The following is a 20,387-nucleotide window of genomic DNA, read 5'->3' on the forward strand; positions in this document are numbered from 1 at the left end:
CTCGCAAGATTGGAAGAGGCCTTTCTCCGGCTTGATTTCTGCCCCAGTGACGCTCCCAGAATAGATGCCCAAGAAGCGTGGGAGAGGGCAGAACTGTTAATGTTGTGTACGCTGTTCCCGTATCTGTTTCAAAATGCCTTTTGTCACCTTCCAGGCATATAGCGGTATTTCCTTGCAAGATGAAAATACTCCCTCAGTTCATTTTCAACTCTCGTGACCCAATCGTGATGGGTGTAGTTGTGGAGGCCGGCCAGGTGAAGCAGGGGACTCCCATGTGTGTACCCAGCAAAAATGTAAGTAAGCGCCTCGTCCCAGCGGACGTTTGATCCAGCTGGTAGCTCCTGGGAGGATGCCCCGGGAGACGCTCGCCTGCCTTTCCCCAGCGTGCAGAGTTCTGGTAGGGGGTGGGATTCAGGCTCCTGGGTCGAGTCTCCTTCCCGGTGGCCTTGCTCTTCTCTGCTGGAACGGAGTTGAGTCCTGTAGCGGGGCGCAGCCTCCTGACTGCTGTGGGGCCCTGCCGGGAGGCACGGCTGCAGGGTATGTGTCAGTCAGCCTCCCTCCCCCCCGGCAATTCCTGTATTGTGATATAAAGTAACGAGCAAAATTGTCACTCCTGGTAGCTGATAAGGGGGGAAATCTACTCCTGACATTTTAAGGGATAATAAGTTGATATCCCAGATGGATACGGATGGAACTACGGATGGTTTGGTTTGATGTCGCTGCCCTTTTCAGTACGACGTGCTTTCGGTGCAGCAGGCGTTGCTTTGCCAGTGCTGCTCCAATAGTGTGCAGTACTTTATACGAGCAAGTCTGTACGTATAAACAGGAATTCAGAGAAGCGTGTGCGCACGGAGGGTTCGTGGATGCGTATTACAGCTTCTTCATTGTATTACAGTTTGTTGAAATTGGAATAGTTACAAGTATTGAAATAAACCACAAGCCAGTGGAGGTGGCAAAAAAAGGCCAAGAAGTATGTGTTAAAATAGAACCTATTCCTGGTGAATCACCTAAAATGTACGGACGACACTTTGAAGCAACAGATATCCTCGTCAGTAAGGTAAAAGCAATCTGCATTTTTGGAGAGGACTTGTAACGTTAGCGGTAGCTCGCATGAAGCGGAAATGTTGCATGAAGCCTGAAAAACGTAGACTAGAAACCTCCCACGGAGACTGACAGACACTTGAAATGGTTCGCGTGTGGCACTGTTCAGCAGAGTTTCTGTGTAGCCTTGTTTTGAGGTTCGTAGTGGTGCCCCTCGGAGGGCCGAAGGAATGGTGCACTGCAGTTAACAGTACCTTGCAGCTTACTGCGCCCGAGAGGGCAAAATGCGAAATGAGCTATTTGCATACCGTTGTGTGTAGCTGGTGCTCAGAGCAGCTTAGCAGTCCCCCGTGGTGCTACAGCGTGATTGTGTTTGCCTAGTTTTGAAATTGTGTGCTAAATAGCAATAATTCAGTTGGTCCCCGTCCGGAACGCTGGGCTTGGATGAGGAGATGATCCCTTGCTCAGTTTTCTGCTGTCGGAGGCAAAGCTGCAGCGCTGCACATCCCCAACTGCTTTAGCTACCACGTCGTAAGGCACCCCCGCCACACGCGCTGGGGGCGGGTACCCACAAATGGGGGGCGAGCAGCCGCGGGGGCTTCCCAGGTGGAGGTGCAGGGGCTGGGAGTCGGGGCCGGGGCAGCAGGAGATCCTCTCCGGCCCCAGGCTCTCGCCTTATGGCGCAAGGCGTGAGAGGGTCTGCTCTTCCGCCGTCTCTGAAGAACAGGTAAGGGATGTGAGGGGAAAAGAAGGGGAACAAACGGGATGGGTCACGTAGCAGAGCAGCAGCAAACTGGGATCAGAAGGAGCTTTCCTGCTGTGCAAACGGGCGCCCTTTCTTCAGATGAATTGCTTCCGCGGCACTGAAAGCTGCCGTTACTAATACGCACGTGTGTGTTTCTGATGGGTTTGTCTTGTGTGTTACAGATCAGCCGTCAGTCCATCGATGCTCTGAAGGACTGGTTCAGGGATGAAATGCAGAAGTCTGACTGGCAGCTTATAGTAGAGCTGAAGAAAGTGTTTGAAATCATCTAGATAACTTTTTACAGCAATGGGGAGGCAGGAATAAACGCGCTCTTCCTGTTCTAAAAGTTACCAACAAAGTCATATATTGAAGACAGTGTTGGATATGTGTTTGGGAGGAAAATATGTGGATAAAATGTTTTCCATGAGAAACCAAGAAATTTACACTGGTTTGACAGTGGTCAATTTACATGTTCCCATGGTTCCAATGTGCCTGTTCACCTCTCCTACTGCCCTTCCTAATACTGGCTGCTGTTTTAAAGTTTGCCCTTCCTTCTCTTACACCTTCCTCCCGCCCTCTTTCCCTCCTTCTCTCCAAAATAAAATAAAATAAATTGAATTTTTATTACAGAACTAAAGCTCTTTCACTTTTATACTGATGAGATCAGTACTGCAGTATTTGATTAACCAAGCTTCTGCAGACTTTGTGATTCTTGGGACATTTTTGATGTAAGAAGTACTTCTTTATTTATGCATACCTCTTCCCTTGACTTCTTTTCCAACATTCTTCTGCTTTGTGCCTATAGAAATTTTTTTAAATAGAAAATTAGGCAATTGGGTATTTCTGTATTTGCTTTGTGTGAAACAATGATGTAAAGCATAGTTGGCCGCCTTTTACTGCTTGTACAGTTCATGAAAGTCGACCTGTAATCATTATAACGCAGAGCCGCAAATAAAGGAGATGGACGTAGAAGCCCAGTTGTTTTACAGTTTGCTTCAATAAACAAAATTCCACCTTGTGGGCTGTGACAGACATGGAAAGGCCGGGCGGAGGCTTGCCTCTGTGCTGGGCAAAGTAATGGAGGCACATTCCAGCAACAGCGTTTCTTCCTCTGGCTTCAATTCCCCTTGCGGAGCGCGCGTTGCGCGCGGTGATGACGGCAGTGGCTGGTGTCTCTTACCGTGTTCCCGGAGCACCGGAGTTGCAGGCCAGGTGTTTAGCAAGTCACAGTTCCCGGAGGGGCTCTGCTGGGAGGAGTTTAGATGCGGCACCTCTTCTCCAGCTGCTGCTCGGAGTCGCGGTAAGCGCCCGCAACACGATTGTCCGCAAGCCAGCGGCGCCTGGATGCTGCATCAGAGCCGCTTGAGTCATCCGACGCCATGGGACTGAACCGGTTCAGAAGGCGGCTGGTTAATGCTGTTTGTCATGACCAGGAGCCAGCCTGAAATCCCAGCGTTCTCCTGCCCTTCCCTCCCCGTGGTTCCCTGCTTAGGAGGACGGCTTGACGTGCCTCTCATCAGGTGCTCTCCTGGTAACTTACAGCCCCTGGTGAGAGGAGCTGAACAAACACTTCAAGCTGAAACAAAATCGATAATCATCTTTCATGTAGCTGAGATTTTTAGCATTTAAAATATTTACAAGAATTTCACTTGGGATATGCAGTTTGATCAGATTTCTTCTGTCACTTAGATTACTTTTTTGGTTAGAAAAATCTGAATTTTATAATTGGGATTGTGCGGGCTCCATTACAAAGGAACATTTAATAACTTTAAAGGAGGTATCCTTTGGCAATGGAATTTAAATTACCAGATTTTTTTTTGTTTGTTTGTTTAAGACTTCAAACTTGCAGTTGAGAAGGACCTTTTCACTATGGTTGGTGCGTGGTGCAAATTCACATCACTGGGTGTGTTGGTGGTTTAGAATAGAACGATGGCAGTGAGGAGACTGCACTTAATTGTTATAATTTTCTTTTGCAAACTATGCAATCATGAAAACTACGCTAATAAAAGAAGTTCTTAACTTAAGAACCCAGATGTCAAATGTTGTGGTCTTGATGTATTCTTGATTGTTTCCTCGAAGGTGGAAGGGTGTGCTTCCCGCAGGTAAAAGCTCTGGGAAAAGGATCACGCTGCTCTTCCAGGTTGCTGTTGTGGAACTTACTCATAGAATACCTTTGCTAAAAGGCTTTAAGGAAGCAGGTAACTGTTGAACATAATATTTAAGGGCTTGAAGCAGGGACCACTAAGGGAGAATGGAAATGTAACTACAACTAGCCTCACTCAGTTAAGTAATGCTTTGAGTCCTTTTTCATTTAAAATAAAAAAAGATGCTAGTTCCAAGTTATGTCTTGAGCAGCACTCGCACAACCAGAGCTGTGTACCTGGATTGGTAATCGGTAAAATGCTTGAATTTCAGCCAACGTCTTCCTCTGTGTGAAGTTAGCATGATGCCAGTTTTCTTAAATGGGGAAAAAAGAAAAAGGCAGCTTCAAAAGCAGCAGCTACAGGGGCTCTGAAAGCCCCAGGCTAGACGCTAGCGGGAACCTGGACAGCTCGAGCCAGGTACAGTCCCCCTCCCTGCAGACACAGGTCTGCTGGCTGCCTTTGCTGTGAGCGAGTGTTGCAGGCTGGAGCAGCCCCCAGGGCCTCTCTGCAGTGCTGCCCTCCAGCCAGCGGGGGTGGCTCCTCCCGGGGTGCAGAGCTTTGCACTTCTCCTTGTTGAACTTCAGGAGGTCCCCACCAGCCCATTTCTCCAGCCTCTTGGTCTCTGGACGCAGCACCGCCCATCTTGTGTCACCGGCGCTCTCCCCTGTCATCCAGGTCACGAATGAAGATGTGGAACAGGACTGGCCCTGGTAGCGACAGCAGGGTTCCAGCACTTGGGCCTGGCCTCCACTGATCACCAGGCCGAGGGCCGGCCTGCCCAGGTCATTTTCAATCCGTGTCCCTGGCTCTAGCCCGTGCTTCATCAGCTTGTCGATGAGGATGTCACAGGAGATGCTATGAAAAACCTGACTAAAGTCAAGGGAAACATCTGCTGCCCGTCCCTCATCCACCACCTTGCTGTTGGTACCTCTCCCAGGGTGCCTTACAAGGGAAGCCTAGGGCACAACCCGAAGCTAAAAAAATGCTGTCACTGCTGTAACCTGTGCCGCAGCCAGGGAAGTGACTGCAGAGCGTTCCCTGCTGGAGCCGTCCTGTTAGCTGCAGCTAATCTGACTGCAGCAGCTCCTGCCCTATGGCAGTGGAGATGCTTCCAGTTAAGCTGGTGGTGCAACTGCTGCTCCAGGGCTGGCTCCAGTTTGCATTCCAGCTTTCAATTGTGCAGTGGGGTGGGCCCACACCCACCCAGTGTTACGTGGGGTACTTCTGATTTCACTTCTCTATCTGCCCCCCCCCCCCCCCGTCATTTCTTCAGAATATGAAAAGATTTTTCTTACCACCTTGGTTTTCTTCAAGGGGTCTTCATTCTTTCCAGGCACCTCAACAGCCTTGCTTCACCGTACCGGGCCAAATGTGACTATAGGAGGCTGGTGTACATCTGGAAAAAGCAGACTTGCCCCAAACGCACACTGCAGCGATGCAAGCATACCCCTCCCTACCACAGACGCAAACAGACAGGGCTACTTATCTCACTTGTGCTATGCGCGACAACCTATTTTGTTACGCTGCATAAAGGAACCGCACGTCACAGGCTGGGGAGAACTATGGTATTTTAAGAGTGGAACACATGGCTCTACCCGGAGCAGGAGCAATGCAGAGGGGTGATACAGGCTTCAACAGTGCTCCGTCTTAGCTACGCCCTAGCTCCTTCACGGTGCTGCTTCTGGGTAGCTGTTTAAAGATCTCCATTTGTTTTCCTCCACGAGCACACGTCTCTAGAGGTAACTACACCTGAACACCCGGGCTCAGAGAGCAATTGCGCTTCAGCTAACACCGTGTGTGCTCTGGGAGTGGCTGGGCCACGCTGGTTTCTGCCTTTGAAGGATGAAATGGAAAATGAACGAATATTCTTCCCTCGGCTTAAAATCCGTAATAAAGTCAGTGGCGAAGAAACAAAAAGCAGCCAGGTGAATGTCCAGCAGTCTCCTGCGCGCGTTGAGGCAGCGTCACTGTGTAAGGCTTTGTGAACTGACTCAAAGCTGTGGCTTTAATGAAAGGGGTTAGCTGTATTCAAACTGAAGCATCACAAAATAGAATCAGTACAAAAATATACATACAGTTCTTTATTAAACAACTGTAAACACTTCACTGTAAAAATCCATAAAACTTTATAAACAAACATTTTGTAAATAGATTCTATACTACAATAAAAGAATTTTAACACAATTATTTACATGCAATACTGACAAATTTGGCACTTTCTGAAAAGAAATGTACAAAACACTTTGTTGTTTAAAAAGAAATTTGAAATTATAAAAACTCAGGGCATTACTATCATGCACTTTGCAAATACCTCACAAGCACTTATGGCACAGCTAGCAGAGAGCTCCAGGCTCCCATCAAGCTCTTTCTTTACTACAAGTTCAGGTAACTTTTAATGTGCTTCCGTAAGTTTGTTGCAAAACTACCTGAACATTGTCAAGAATGAAGTCAAATGCCATATTCCAAACTGATTCCACAGATGACTGCATTAACCTGAAGGGGAGAAGGAAGAAGAGGGAGAAAATTACCATTACAGAACCAGTCCTTTTTACAGTAAGTTTTGGTCCTCATACTGGAAAACAAGATCACAACAGTGGACGATGAATGGTATTTTGATTCGACCTTGGTAAAGCACTCTCTCTCCAAATATACCAAGTCTTATTTAATGTCACAGATTCCTCTGCCATTCAATGGTGAAATTTCTGAGTTGAACCGTGTCACATCAACTTGTAAATGTTAGCATTTTGCAGTGGTTGTAACTCTGCGATTAAAGCAGTGACCTTCTACTAACCTCATTGAAGAATCAGAAATGGCAAGCTTCTGAATCCTGATCTATCCTTCCTCATCCCAAGACATATATGCTATTTTTTTCTTCCAATGAATGCCAAGGGTGACTAAGACATTTCAATAATAGGTTTTGGGGGCACTATCTTGTGTTTATTGCTAAAAATAGAAGCAAATAATGGAGGCCCACAGAGAGCTACGACTTACCTCTACCATTCAGCTGCTACTAAATGCAAATTAAGGCAATGCCCCAGGCAAACAAGGCAGCTCTGTACTCTCCAAGTCCCCTTCTAGATCGCTATTACAGGAGAGCAGAGGGTTCCTACACTTACAGCTTTGCAAGACCTAACAGCAGTATCATATGGACAACTGCCTATCATCCAACTCCCGATTCCTTGTCCTACGCTTGTTACCAGGCTTCGGAGAGACACGCTGCCTTCAGCGCAAATCTCACATGCAGGGACCAGGAATGGGACCTGGTGCTTTCTGAAGAGTTTTATAAGGAATTTGCTATACAGCATTCTACAAAACAGTTAACTGCACTGTGCGTTTTGCATTTTCTGAGGCCTAAAGACATCCCGTAATACAAAAGCATAGCAAAGTATTTACATTGCTGTAGTTTTTTGAGTGTTGATTAATTCTATGAATAAATACTTTCCAGATCTAAGACACAGAAAGCTGAGCTCCATAGTTAAGTATTAGTTAGTAAGCGAGTCATAAATCGAACTTGGGCCTCCTGACTCAGGGGAAGAGTAACAGGAGCAGAATAACTAAGTAATAAAAATGGATTTAACAGTTTGGAGAGGTGAGACAGGATCTGGATAGAGCAGGATAACTGAAATCAGATGAAACAAAGGAAAGATCTAAGGAGACACGGAAAACGAATGCGAACAGGATGAAGAAAAGGGACAATGATGACAAAAACGATATCCTTTGTCTGGAAACAAAAGACTTCGTAGCAAATACTATTAAATGCTACTATTAATTTTTCACAAATTACCTATTTGATCTGCCCAACTCCCCCCCCCCCCTCAGTTTTTGGGGAAAAATATTTACACGCATTGATGGAATGTCTAATAGGCTTGTGGCCTCACACTGAAGCATCTAGTGCATAAGTGCTAACAAAACCAGTCTAAATGTCACAAGTACTAGCAAACAAGCTACCTTTTCATGTACTTGACAACCAGATCTAACTTTTCCAAATCTTTTTCTTCTATTAGATCAGTACAATACTTCACAACCTGTAGAATGTCTTCTTCCATAGGATCTGTAATAAAAAAAAAGAGAGAACTTCTCTCTAAGTATACTTAGAATATGATCATAGAATAACTGGAATATAATAGACAGAAATTCTGCGGTGTTAGCACTCAGGGGCTGATCTGACAATTGCTGTATTCCCATACCTCCCCCCAACAGCACAAGTGGTGTACATTAAAGGACTGCAAGGTCCTGAAATATCTGTCTCGTAGACCTCTTCTTTTTATTCTTCAGTAAGAACAAATGACAGCCAAGCTAGCATTAACCAAAGGGAAAAGACATAGGGATTTAGAATGGAATGGCTGTTTTGAAACTCTTAGAATAGGCATGTCCAGGGTATGAAGGATCTCACAGGTTAGATTTCCCAAGATACTAAGGCATTGCTAATTGTTTGACGTAGGGTTAAAATTCAAATCACAGTTTAGCAGTGGTGCTATACTTTTGCACTTTATTCTAGAATTCTTTCCAGCAGTTATTTTGAAAAAAACTGCATTACTTTGCCTCTAAAATGACATCTTCGTAGAAGAGGAATTGCCTTTTAATAGCTTTCATCCTAGTGGTTGTCACATGTTGAGCAAAATAAGGAAAATCTCCCACACAAGTGACATCAAGGCATAAGACAAAGGCCTGACAAATGGGTTGAAGAGAGAGCAGGTAGATTTTCATGATGTTAAGCAAGAAACAGGAGCTGGCAAAACCATGGAGTAACAACTGAATAGGAAGAATCAAGTAACTCCAAGATTGAAGGCAGTAAGACTTCAAGATTACTGTGAAAAATAACCAGTGAAAGGAAGAGTGAAGGAAGAAAGTACAAAAAGCCTACTAAAAAAATAGCTTTCCTTGTGATGTATTCAAGATCATCACTAGCACGACATCCTGTACCTGAAATAGTTGTAATCCATTCTTTCAACAACGTCTTTACATCATTGAATTCAACAGCTCCAGCTAGGTTGGGTGCTTGCGGCCTAAATGAACCAGGCTGTTCAGTCTGCAGAGCTGATGGACCTGAAGAAGCTGAAGTTGATGGAACTGCTTCCGGCTGTTCCAAACATAAAAGTTGATAATGCTCAGCCTGACAAATATGGCAACACCATATATATACACAGATAAGCATCTAGTAATGTAAAGTAAAGAAAACAAGCTGCATTTGTGACCATAGACTAAGTCTAAAGAAACAGACATAGCTTTACCGAAAACTATTAAGTGTTAATAATTACCTGAGCAGCTGTTCCTTCTTGTTTCAAGAAACCATCTATTAGCTTCTGTGGGCTTCCAGATGTAGCCAGCATGTTTTTTGCCGGGCTACCAATGAGTTTGTTTTTCAAAGGGCTCTGAATCTTTTTTACAGGACTGACTGGATTTTTTTTCCTGATTTTTTTCTTATTTTTCATTGTTGCATGCTTCAGGTGTAGGAAAGGATTTTTTGACACTGAAAAACACAGGAATAGTCAGTGGTTGATACATTTAAAATTTAGTACTTTTCCATTGAAAGGGGGACTCTCTATCTTCCATAAAAATCCATCGATCAACTGGGAGAACATAACCTAGATAAAGCGACTTAACACTCACATGCCGTTCCAGATACGGGCAATGTTTTAAGTATTTGAAAAGTATTACTAGACATTACTGTACTCAGAGGATACTCAACTATTCATAAGCCTTTTAATATCAAGCACTTCAGTGCTTGAATATGAGCAGCTGGTGAAATCTGAAGCCTACTGGACAAATTGCTTCGCCTCAGTCAGAGCACTGTCCCACCTAGATACCCGCTAAGACTTCCCACCAGTGGTTACCAGCAAAACCAGCAGCAAAAAGCCACCCAAACTGCTTTTATCATAGGTTACCAAGGAAATCACTCTCATTCTATCATACTAACATACCTGCATTAGTCCACTGGCTATGAAATCAAGGTTTGATTATAATAATGCAGTATTTAACTAGCAATGACCCAATGACATTTCCAACCTATTTATGACAAAGGACGTGCACAGGGAATTAATCTTAATTCTTTCTACTGATTATAAAAAGGAGACCTGGGTGATCAGCTCAAGAGTAAAACCGTCTGACTGTCAGGCATATGGTGAGATGTATCGTATCTCTAGTTGCCTGAAACCCATACCAGTGCTACGGGTTTCAAGGAACCATGAGAATGCTATCTGAACATAGTTGAACTAACTTAGGTACTGAAGATGGAATACTTTAAACCACAAGACATATCAAGTTTAGATTCCATTCTGCAAACATATGGACACGGGTAAGTTTAGTGCCACAGTCCCAATGAATTGAATTAATTACCCATTTAAGTAAAGCTAGGCATCTGTTTGCAAAATGAGACCACAGCTGGTTGTAACGGACAGTCTGTCAAAAATAAATACAGAAATTTGATTTAACACAGCATCTTCATAGAAGCTTTAGTTATATTTTCCAGTTTGTTACCTAGGGTTGCATAAATCTCTTCAAATAGTCAACAACTGCTATACAAAACTATTGTACAACTATATATACTCACCAAAAGTGTTAGCAGGTTGCTGCTCTGATTGCTTTTGCCTTTGATCATATGCATCTTTCAGCTCTGCTTGCAACTCAGCAGGTAGCGCAGCAAAAACCTCAGGGTCCACCTGAACAGTAACAGAAGATTGGTTTGATTACTTTACCAGTGAGCAACACTGCTTGCTTTCCTCTAGATCACTCACATGAGAAAGGTATTTACATTTTATGCCAAGCAAAAATAAATGAGATATAACTGAAACACTGTAAAATACATTGTACATTTTCTGCATGTACTTTAGCTTGTAAAAACCATAAAATTTTCCTTTTAATATTACTCTACATTTATTATTTTGTAAAATTACTATTTATGGGCCTATAATACACTAACCATCTTTATTCACCTACTTTATTCACCACTATCTTTATTCACCTACTGATATACAGTACAGCTATATTAACAGCACAATTAAATCTAACTCCCTTCAAAGGGAGAGCACTCCCTTCAAATTTCCAAACTCAAACACTGCGACACTCAGACTTTTGTTCCTCCTTTTGTTTTGATACTTCTATTTCCTGGAAGCTGCTACACTCCTCAAGCAAAATATCCTTGGAAACAGTCTCACTTCTTTAAGGACAGGAAACGCAAATCCAGCTACCTCATATTTTGAGCTAGCATAAAAGGGTTTCACTTCTTTCTCCCACAGTTGTCCACCCCTTGTTTGAGTGATAAAAACGCAGTCCCTTCCAACTGTCCTAGGGGCTTGAATTCTAGACTGGAAATCATTTGTTGCCCACTGCCACACACACTCACATGGACAAAATAAAATTTCATGTATTATCGGTTATCTTCCTTCACTGTGTGTCTGAAGTAGCAAATTAGTGACAGACTAGTCTTGTATTCTCAGTTTCCCAATATTATTGGACAGTGTTTTCAGCTCATAATCTGCAAAATCTAATTCATAAAAGCAAACCTATCGTTTAGAGGATTAAATCTGCCCAGTGGGAGAGTGTCCTTCATTTCAGTGGTAAAATTCAGAGATGTGCACAGACAAAAAAAAATTTATTCCAAACTACTATTATTATTCTAAGGGCACAATACAATTTCTACCATTATCTGAGACACTGTATTTATTATATGTCAGTATATATATTACAAGTTACCTCTTATTTTCAATAGACATGTGATCTTTTTTTTTAAACCAAAATATGTATGTTATGTCAGGAAGGTATTCACACATATGATGTCTAAATTATAAAGATAATAAACATGAACATGCTCCCACAGGTAAAACTCATCAACTTAGCACAACATTTTTTCCAGTTTTAGAACTCCATGGGCCAACACAAATTTTTCACTACACAAAATATGCACTAATTAAAGGAAGAAATGGGAACAACTCTGACCGCAATTACTGCATACATTGTGCAAAACAAAGCACTGTAGTGGAATGCAGCCAATTAAGTCCAGAGGCTTAAGTTATTTTTTAAATATAAATTTTATTTAATAAAACTATTTAAAGAAGGTTAGTGTTCTCTGGTTAAGCATTTGAGAGTCAGGAATTTGGAAGGGCATGAATTAACACTGGTTTTTGCGTACACCACTTAATAATTCATGCAGAAATGATGCAGTACCGGGAACTGGACGTGTTTTTGTTATTCCTCTTATCATTGCCCTCTGAAAGTGTAACATGTAAAAATCCAGTTAGAAGAGCCATCAGTCAAGTTCATACGAATTCTACACTAATTAATTGGAGTTCTGGGTAATTTACTATACAGCCAGAGTGTCCTAACATAGCTTTCACATAGCTGTATCACATTCACATTATGGAGAACCTTGATTTTATAAATTCATGTATTACCTCAGCATACAGCTATCAGTATTTTTGATGTGCTGTATAAATTTCCTTGGAAGGAATCTACATCATGTTAAGACAATGTAAGGACGAGGTGCAAATTTGCCACCAATAATTAACTGCACTACGACAAACGTCATTCATTTCTAAGCATCTGTAATCTTTACTTCTTGCATCCTACGCTTTTAGAGGATTCAGCTGCTACAGAGACATACAGCTTTTCTAAATTTTAAGATTACTTCAGCAGCTGATGGAAATGAACGCAACCTATCTGGATTCTTTCTGTGGAAGAACCTTACCCAACAACAGACATTTTCCACATGTTTTCTAATGAATAAATCACTATCAGCCAATTAACTTGGCACGTGGTCATAAAAACACAGTTCAGACAAAAGGAATGAAGGCTTGAAAAACAAACCTAATTAAGCTATAAAAAGATGGCAGAACATCATTTACATTTGCTGAGTTGATGTAGCTAAAGTACTCAGTTTGGAGTGGCTTGCTATATTTCTATACCTGAAACATATTACTACTTAGCTCACTGCATCATTTGAAAGAAACTAATATTAAATGTTCATTCGCACTCACACAATATACACTCCCACAAAGACTTTAACAATTGTGTCAAACTGTATTTAGACAAAGACGGTATTTTCTAATTAAGTTCACATTTGATTTTAACACAGAAAAAAATCCTCCTGTATTAATTAACTGGTTTTAGCATTTTTTTGTCCAAGCCTAAGGAAGCTATTCAGCCATATTATTCTAGGTATTAAACTTGGACCTAACTCAGAAAATGAAAACTGTAAATCTTAGTTCTCTTTTTGCCAGTAAAAAAAGCTGAATGGTTTTCAGGAGAAAATTTGGAGTACAAGCATAAGGCATTCTAAAATAGATAGTATGGATATCTCTGACAAATAAATAGGAATGAGCCAGTTCTTCTTGGACTACATCTTCAAACAAAAAGGCTGGTCTGTTAAGCCAACATTTTTGGATCAAGTAAGAGAGTCACAAAATGCATTAGGAGACAGAGACAGGAAAACCAGTGCATTTGGGTGTGTAAATTAGGTATTTCTAAGACAAATTCAAGAAGTGATGCTGTTATAAAGACACAAGAGTCAATTCTCAATTACCTAATTAATAGATAGATAAAGCATAAACATAAAACTAAATGTAATTTTTATAGAAAGCCATATGCATTTAAAATTTACCCTGAAAAAAGAGTACTGAGTGGTAAAACAAGTGTGGAGGGGTGTACTTTAAAGCATAGCATAATTTAACACACAAGTCCAAGATAAACTCTTGCCTATGACTGAATGTAACTACATAACTTAAAACAGCTGGGGTATGGAGAGTTCATATACTATTTGCACAATATCTTCACAGGGGAAACCTAACTGTGCAGTTCAGGAATAAAAACTGACATCAGTGGTTTTGAACCAATGAACTTGAATCAAGGTGAAGAAATTTTATCAGTAAAACAGACTACATATCTTCTAAATAACAATTATGCATTAACTACTATTTACTGAAAATAGATCAGGAATTTCTATCTAGTTTTCTCTGGATTTTCTGTCAGCTAAGCAGCATTACGCCTTAGAAAGAGCAACAAATATCTCTCTATAAATCTGACTGGCGATATCACTTCATTTGAGAACAGCAATGGAGCAAAGGCACAGCAAATAGAAAAATAAAAATACTGCTCTATTTTAAATGATACATATGCAAGATATGGTATCTCTGGGTAATCCAATGTTTGATTTTTTTTTTTTTTTTTTTTACCCTGCATTTGTTCAGCACCATCTTGGATTGAAGGGTGGAATATAATCAGAAGCCTCATTACTGCTCCTTGTTCAGGCCCCTCTTTTGAGAAACAACTTTGCACTTTCCTCATCCTGGGCATGCTGAATATGAGCTCATTTAAAAATTTTGTAGATATGCACAATCTTTAGCTATGCCTGCCTTTCTCCCAGGAATGTGATGCAAACAATCACATCTACAGAAGCTAGTAGAAGTTGGCTTTACACCATCAAAACATCCACGTAAACAGAGTGAGTCTCCTGTGACTAGCTAAGCAGATTTTAGGACCGCTTCAGACTGGTGGTGCAGTGTAACTCAGCTGCAATGCAGAAAAAAGGCTATTTACACACTGGACTGCAAAGCCAAGTGTAAATGAGGAGCTTTTACATTAAACAGTAGCAAAAACCTAGGCACGCTGATGACTATAAATCTTTAATAAATACTATCATACTATGTTTGTGATAGATCAAGTTACATTTAAAAGCACAGACTTTTTAAGATATTAAAGGACCATTAAATAATTTCGGTAAGTCACAGATTCTAGTAATGCTGTCTCAAGAAAAAGCTGTTAACTCTTCCTGTAAGTGGAAAGTTGATGTTTATTGATACTCTGCAAACATCCTACCTGTGAGAAAGCTGGCAAGGCTATCACATTAATTCCCATATTGGTATTTGGTTCTTGCAGCTCTGGTATTTGTAGAAGCACTGTTCCAACTGGTTGTGACAGAAGTGCAGTGTTACATCCATTTATTGGCTCTTTTTTGCTATCTCCATAATTCTCTCCTTGCTGAATGGTGTATATTTGCTCTACTTGTTCTCGGAGATCAGGCGGCAGAGCTTCTAGCACAGACTTATCTAGCTGCAAATATATAAAAGCTTTTAGATTTTTCTGAGGAATAGATACAGTTAATTTTACTCAAAAATTAGTTCTACAGTTCTTGAATTTTAGAAAAAAAAATCCATTTTAATCTGTGAATGCAAACATACTTAGGAACCTGACAATTACACTCTGTAGCAGCAAAACATAAAAATATTGTTTAAGACTAAGTAGTTCAGTAAATATGAATGCGCAGTTTTATCTCTTCACAATGTTCAGTGTTCTCATCATGAATCATATATAAGGTTTCCTCTACAACTACCTAGTGATAAGGAAACCCAAATTCTGGGTTCAAATTATATAGGCAACACGTTGAGTTGAATACTAAATTGGTGTCTGGTACAAAGCAGTAAGCAAGTAATTTCTTTATATAGTTCTAGGATACATGTTAGTAATTTACTTTAATGGTATCACGTATGTTTCCATACTGTCAAGACTCTTGTCATAGATTTTGATAATGAAATAAACTTTAGATTCAAACTTTTGCTTGCCTTAATTGGTACTTACCATCAATTATCAACTTGAAACAACTGAAATGACCCCTCAGTACCTAGAAGTTGCTGTATACAATGACAGCTGCACAAGTGACAGAATGAATGTAACTGACAAGCAGATTTACAGCATCATTTTTCTCACAAGTAAAATTTGAGTAAAACTACGTAGATAAATGCCAATGTTTGCCTGTAAGTTCTGCTAAATGAGACTCCATAGCACCGTTAGAAAACTTCATTGTTTTCCTTTAAGAAGAAAATTTGGAGTTTATCACCAGATTCTGGATTTACAGAGAGCTACAAATTACCTATGAAAAGATACTTGGCTTATGGTAACTGAGAGGTTTTGATGAAAGCTGTCTGTAGTATTAATCTCTTCAGTTATTCATTCTACATTCTCTTTGTGTTCCCTCATTCCAAATTTGCTACACATATGCCTCCATAAACATTTTCTGGAAATCCTGGGTGTAAAATATCTTGCTGTTGCTTTCCCTAGCACACAGTACACAAACAGCAGTATGGGACTAAATCTCACCACTCCTTCCCTGTACTGAATTTCATACTATATTCCACATTATAATATGGTTATAAAGCGGAAGGAAAGATAAGCATATTGTGCCATAAGGCCACCAAAGCTCTAGGTACTGTAGCGCACAGCTAGTGCATTTTTCACTTGTTCATACATACTCCTCCTATAGGAGAATCTGAGTATATGGAGCTTCACACTGTTGAGTCATGTTGCTTTTAGCTCCTGAGTTAGCTTGGGTATTGCATTAGGGAAAAAACAGTTTTCTGCCAAAAGCATAATTGGCTTCCAAAAATGTATAAATATTTGGTAAAGCCGTTAACAGAACATCAAAAAATGCTTTTACAGATTTAAATTACAGAAATTAAAATTACAGATTTTTACAGAAAAGCACGTACATTTGCTTATACCTAAGATACCTAGAGAATTCAGTGCACCGTGCTCATAGCAGATCCTTATAACAGATGTCTGCTTGAATAACATGTGGGGTGGAAATAAGGAGGCTCTTCCTTTGTTAAAACATACACAAAGAAACCCCCAAACCCCACAGAAATATTTTACTTAAACAAATTGTCCTCCTCTCATCTAAAAGGTGATATTCTGTACAAATGTTAAGTGTGCATCTTAGCTTCAATATTATTTGAAGAAAATTTGAAAAAACACAGGAAGATGAATAATTAAATCTAAATACAGGTTTGATATTCTTTTAGACAGAAAGTTAGAGCACAGCCATTGTAAAAGTATATGAGGCAGTCTAAGAGTAGTTGCCATTCAGTTCCTTCTCACTGACTAAAGCTTGAAGACAGATTTATAGTGTAATTTCAAGACTGGTATAGAATACATGATTTTAAGAAATTATGTGGAGAAAACTACCTGATTATCATTTATTGGCATCTGTGACAAAGAATATTGCTGCCATAAAAAGGGATGGAAAACATTTAGAAGTTCTGTCTTCATGAAAATGATACAAAGTACTTGTCAAAATTCTTCTTGAGCCACTCATCAGTGATTAAGCTAATCAGAAAAAAATTTTAAGAGCTAACATAAGGAAAGGGAATTTACAAATCTGCAGCATATCATAATCATATAAACACTGAGCATTAACTGTAGAATGTGTCTAATTTCTCTGATGGAAGTCCTCCTAAAGTTAATTTCATGTTTTTTATAATTTGGCTCTGGGCTTTGGTTGTGAAAGGTGGAAGGTAATGTTTTTTAATATTTCATCCTCAGCATCTTTTCCATTCCCGTTCCATACCCATCCTTTGGCAAGTGATGGGAAGGGAAAAAGATACTGGAAAATTACATTTCTTTCCCTTGAAAAAATAAAATTTTTGGAGTTAGTCTACAAATGACTGCTCTGTAAAAATCCTTTTATTAAAGCAAAATTGCTCTGCATCAATAATAGTTTCTTACTGTGCATCGTACTCCATTAGAGCTCTTTTTATTTTAAAAAAGTGTAATGTAACTTATTTTGCTCTATCCAAAAAAGACAAACAATCCCAAGGTATTACAACATATTACAGATGTTTTATATTCTCAGATTTTACCTGGGAAGCAGATGGAACCTCAATACTCAAATTAAGCCTGGATTTTACGCTGATAGGAGAATGTACGCCATTCCATTTGACAGTAGACTCAGTGTTGTTAACATTAGAATTGAGACCAGATGTGAGATGGGTACCGCGAGATGGAAGAAAAGTGCAAGTTCTTGAATCAGAAGATATCTCAAGGTCCATAGCAGCCACAAATACTATACATATGAAAACAAAATACAGAATAATCATCTAATAGTTAAAAATACTCTGAAGATTCAAGATACAAGATAGTGGAGCTGATTTCCAGTTTTCTTTGCTAAATAGTTTATACAATATATAACATAATTATAACACTTTCTATTTTAAAGTATCCTTTGTTACTATTAACTTTTAAAAATGATTGGAATAATCCTATACAAAGTTTTGTTTGTAGCATTTTCATTTGCAGCAGCAAAATGTGCTCTCAAAGAGTTTATGTTAAATAATTTGTACTGGTATAATATTGAATAAGTATTCCAAAAGGTAATCTATGCTGGAGCCCTTCAGAACTGATCATTATCACACATGTGAAGTACAAAGCTTACTAACCTTCCTTATGTTCTTCTTCTGAGCATTTTTTTGCTTTCTGAACATGAAAAAGATCAATAACTGAATGCGATCCACCAGGTAAGTGTCCAGATTGTACTGTTGAGCAAGCTGAAGTGGTTTTACTGATGGGAACTAACTGCTGTACCTGAATTCCAACCTAAATCCAAAACATTAACACATTCATTTTATGAAGTAAAAAAAAATAAAAAAAAAATCTGTAATTCTTTTGTAATAGCACTGCCTTCTCTGAAGTTGGCTGCCTGTTGTGCATGGGGGAGAGAACAAATAAAAGTATGCTGAAATACACATAAATAGCCACTAAAAACATCCCAAACAAATCCCAGGATTATCCACCACAATCCAACGACTAAGAAATTACAAAGATAATATCATCTCTGATACAGAAAAGTGCTGTGAACAGGATCATGAAACACTGTGTTTATTATGAAATTTCTTAGACACTAAGAAATACAAAAGTACTGATCAGGAAATGATGAGTATTAAATCTGGCTACCTGCAAAAGAAAGGAATGTTTTTCCTGAGGACAATCTATACTAAAATGATCACTTCAGTCTACAAATGAGAAAAATAATGTTGTTTCAATTCTAGACATGGTTCTTGCAAAGGCTCAATGGATGAAAGTACTTCGGTGAAAGTAGTCTTTATCAGATGAGGTGTCTCTCATTTTCAAAGACATCCTCACTTTTCATTAAGTTTTAAATACCAAATCAACAGGGGTTCAAAAACTGTGTCCAACTAAGAATGCACTGGTACATTGTGCAAGTTTACTGCTAATCCTCCATAATTATTAAGAAAAAACCCAACACTGAAAAAAAAATTGTACATAGGACTCAGAAAGCATGAAGGAGCTAGTGTATGTATTTCCACCAGGTCGTCTTCTGTAATTGCATAGCAAGGATTTTGTTTTAACAGTTTCTTAGTTGCAATTAATGAGGTATTAAAAAAATCATTGTAAAAAGTTTTTCTTTGTACTTCTATCTTTCTGCTTTGAAATATTTCTAGATTTGAGTTCTAGAACTTACAAGAAGCCTTTGGAATACTATACTAGCTGTGCTGTACGACAACTTTGCCTTGGGTTTTTTGGCCTTTTAGGACAAGTGTTTGAGTTCAGGTGTTAAGTCTCCGGGACAAGTGAGTGGATTCATCTGCCCACGTGTGGGCACGAACAGCTAAGGGTATCACTTTAGGACCTTTTCTAGATATTGTGAGAAAAAGGACACTTTAAAGCATGACTCACCTCATGTATAAGCACAACTTAAGGGGATTAGCTCCAATATAGACATAGACATGGGATGTACCTAAAGTCAGTTGAAAGGAATACTACTGAGGGACCTTGGATATATCTGCACTTTATTATATAATCTAGAACTGAATGGCCTCTCCAGAACTGAACAGAGCCACCTGGTCAGAAGTAGTACATGGCTTTGCAAAACAACGTGTGCAACACCCACAGGATACTAACTTTAAAGAAGAATCCTCTAAAACAAGGGCTAAAGAAATCAAGCGAAATGGAACGATATAAGAAGTCAGGAAAGACAGCAAAGGAGACAGACAAGAAACTAGAAAAAGACAGGGAGAGGATGATAAATATTTCCTCAACTCCAAGAAGAAACCCAAGCCATGGAGCTGACTTTGCAAGGCCACATTGTGAATCAAAACCCTACTTCAACATCTAGATGACCAACAAATGCAGGTTTGTTTTAGAAAACCTCTGTGCTCTGTTCTAACAAATGGCTGATGCCAAAATAGTCTTATCATGGGTTCACATTGCTATGACAAAACCACTGAGATGAGTGAGAGTGTTCTAAAATAAACCATGATTCAAAAGAGTCCGCAATTCACCTTCAAACAAAGGCCAAACCACATGTTGGTAACTTTCCTGGTTCTAAGATTTGCAGTCTAGAGCAAAAACTCCTCTGATCTGTATCTTTGATTGGCATTACAAGAAATATTTATATTACTTAACTAATAACTGTGCGAAAGTTTACAGAAAATTCTAAGACAAAATAAAATTTACATGTGCTAATAGAACTGTAGAAGATACAGTCTAACTTTGTTACCTCAGGCTGTTTTAAGTTGTGGATTAATCCACACCAGAATAAAATTTTCTTTTTATATTTATGGCTTTGTAACCATGTTTTTTAAAGGTAAACATACAAAACATAATATGATTGCACAGCCTAACTTAGGTAAGTTTTGTATTAGCTACACTTTTGCTTAACTTTGGTTATCATC

At 39.8% G+C, this 20,387-nt stretch overlaps 2 protein-coding genes across 12 annotated transcripts in view; one reads left to right on the forward strand and one right to left on the reverse strand.

The window, feature by feature from the left end:
* EIF5B (eukaryotic translation initiation factor 5B) overlaps positions 1-2,758 on the forward strand; it is a 36,631-nt gene extending 33,873 nt beyond the window's left edge. Inside the window, exons 22-24 of the mRNA XM_087759244.1 lie at positions 155-293; positions 896-1,057; positions 1,969-2,758. Of these exons, the coding sequence (XP_087615370.1) occupies positions 155-293; positions 896-1,057; positions 1,969-2,076 (409 nt within the window). The 3' untranslated portion in view covers positions 2,077-2,758. The remainder of the gene's footprint in view (positions 1-154; positions 294-895; positions 1,058-1,968) is intronic.
* Positions 2,759-5,998: 3,240 nt separating this feature from the next.
* Positions 5,999-20,387, reverse strand: part of REV1 (REV1 DNA directed polymerase) — a 62,517-nt gene continuing 48,128 nt past the window's right edge. For all 11 annotated transcript variants that reach the window (XM_087759249.1, XM_087759245.1, XM_087759248.1 and 8 more), the window contains 8 exons: positions 18,132-18,288; positions 17,556-17,758; positions 14,740-14,973; positions 10,481-10,589; positions 9,189-9,400; positions 8,854-9,010; positions 7,879-7,981; positions 5,999-6,423 (listed from right to left, as the gene is read on the reverse strand). In XM_087759249.1, coding sequence (XP_087615375.1) covers positions 6,312-6,423; positions 7,879-7,981; positions 8,854-9,010; positions 9,189-9,400; positions 10,481-10,589; positions 14,740-14,973; positions 17,556-17,758; positions 18,132-18,288 — 1,287 coding nt within the window. In that variant the 3' untranslated portion in view covers positions 5,999-6,311. The remainder of the gene's footprint in view (positions 6,424-7,878; positions 7,982-8,853; positions 9,011-9,188; positions 9,401-10,480; positions 10,590-14,739; positions 14,974-17,555; positions 17,759-18,131; positions 18,289-20,387) is intronic.

This window comes from Nipponia nippon, unplaced genomic scaffold (genome assembly GCF_047370975.1).
Source record: "Nipponia nippon isolate SJK-2023a ecotype South Korea unplaced genomic scaffold, ASM4737097v1 scaffold_2, whole genome shotgun sequence".
Taxonomy (NCBI): domain Eukaryota; kingdom Metazoa; phylum Chordata; class Aves; order Pelecaniformes; family Threskiornithidae; genus Nipponia; species Nipponia nippon.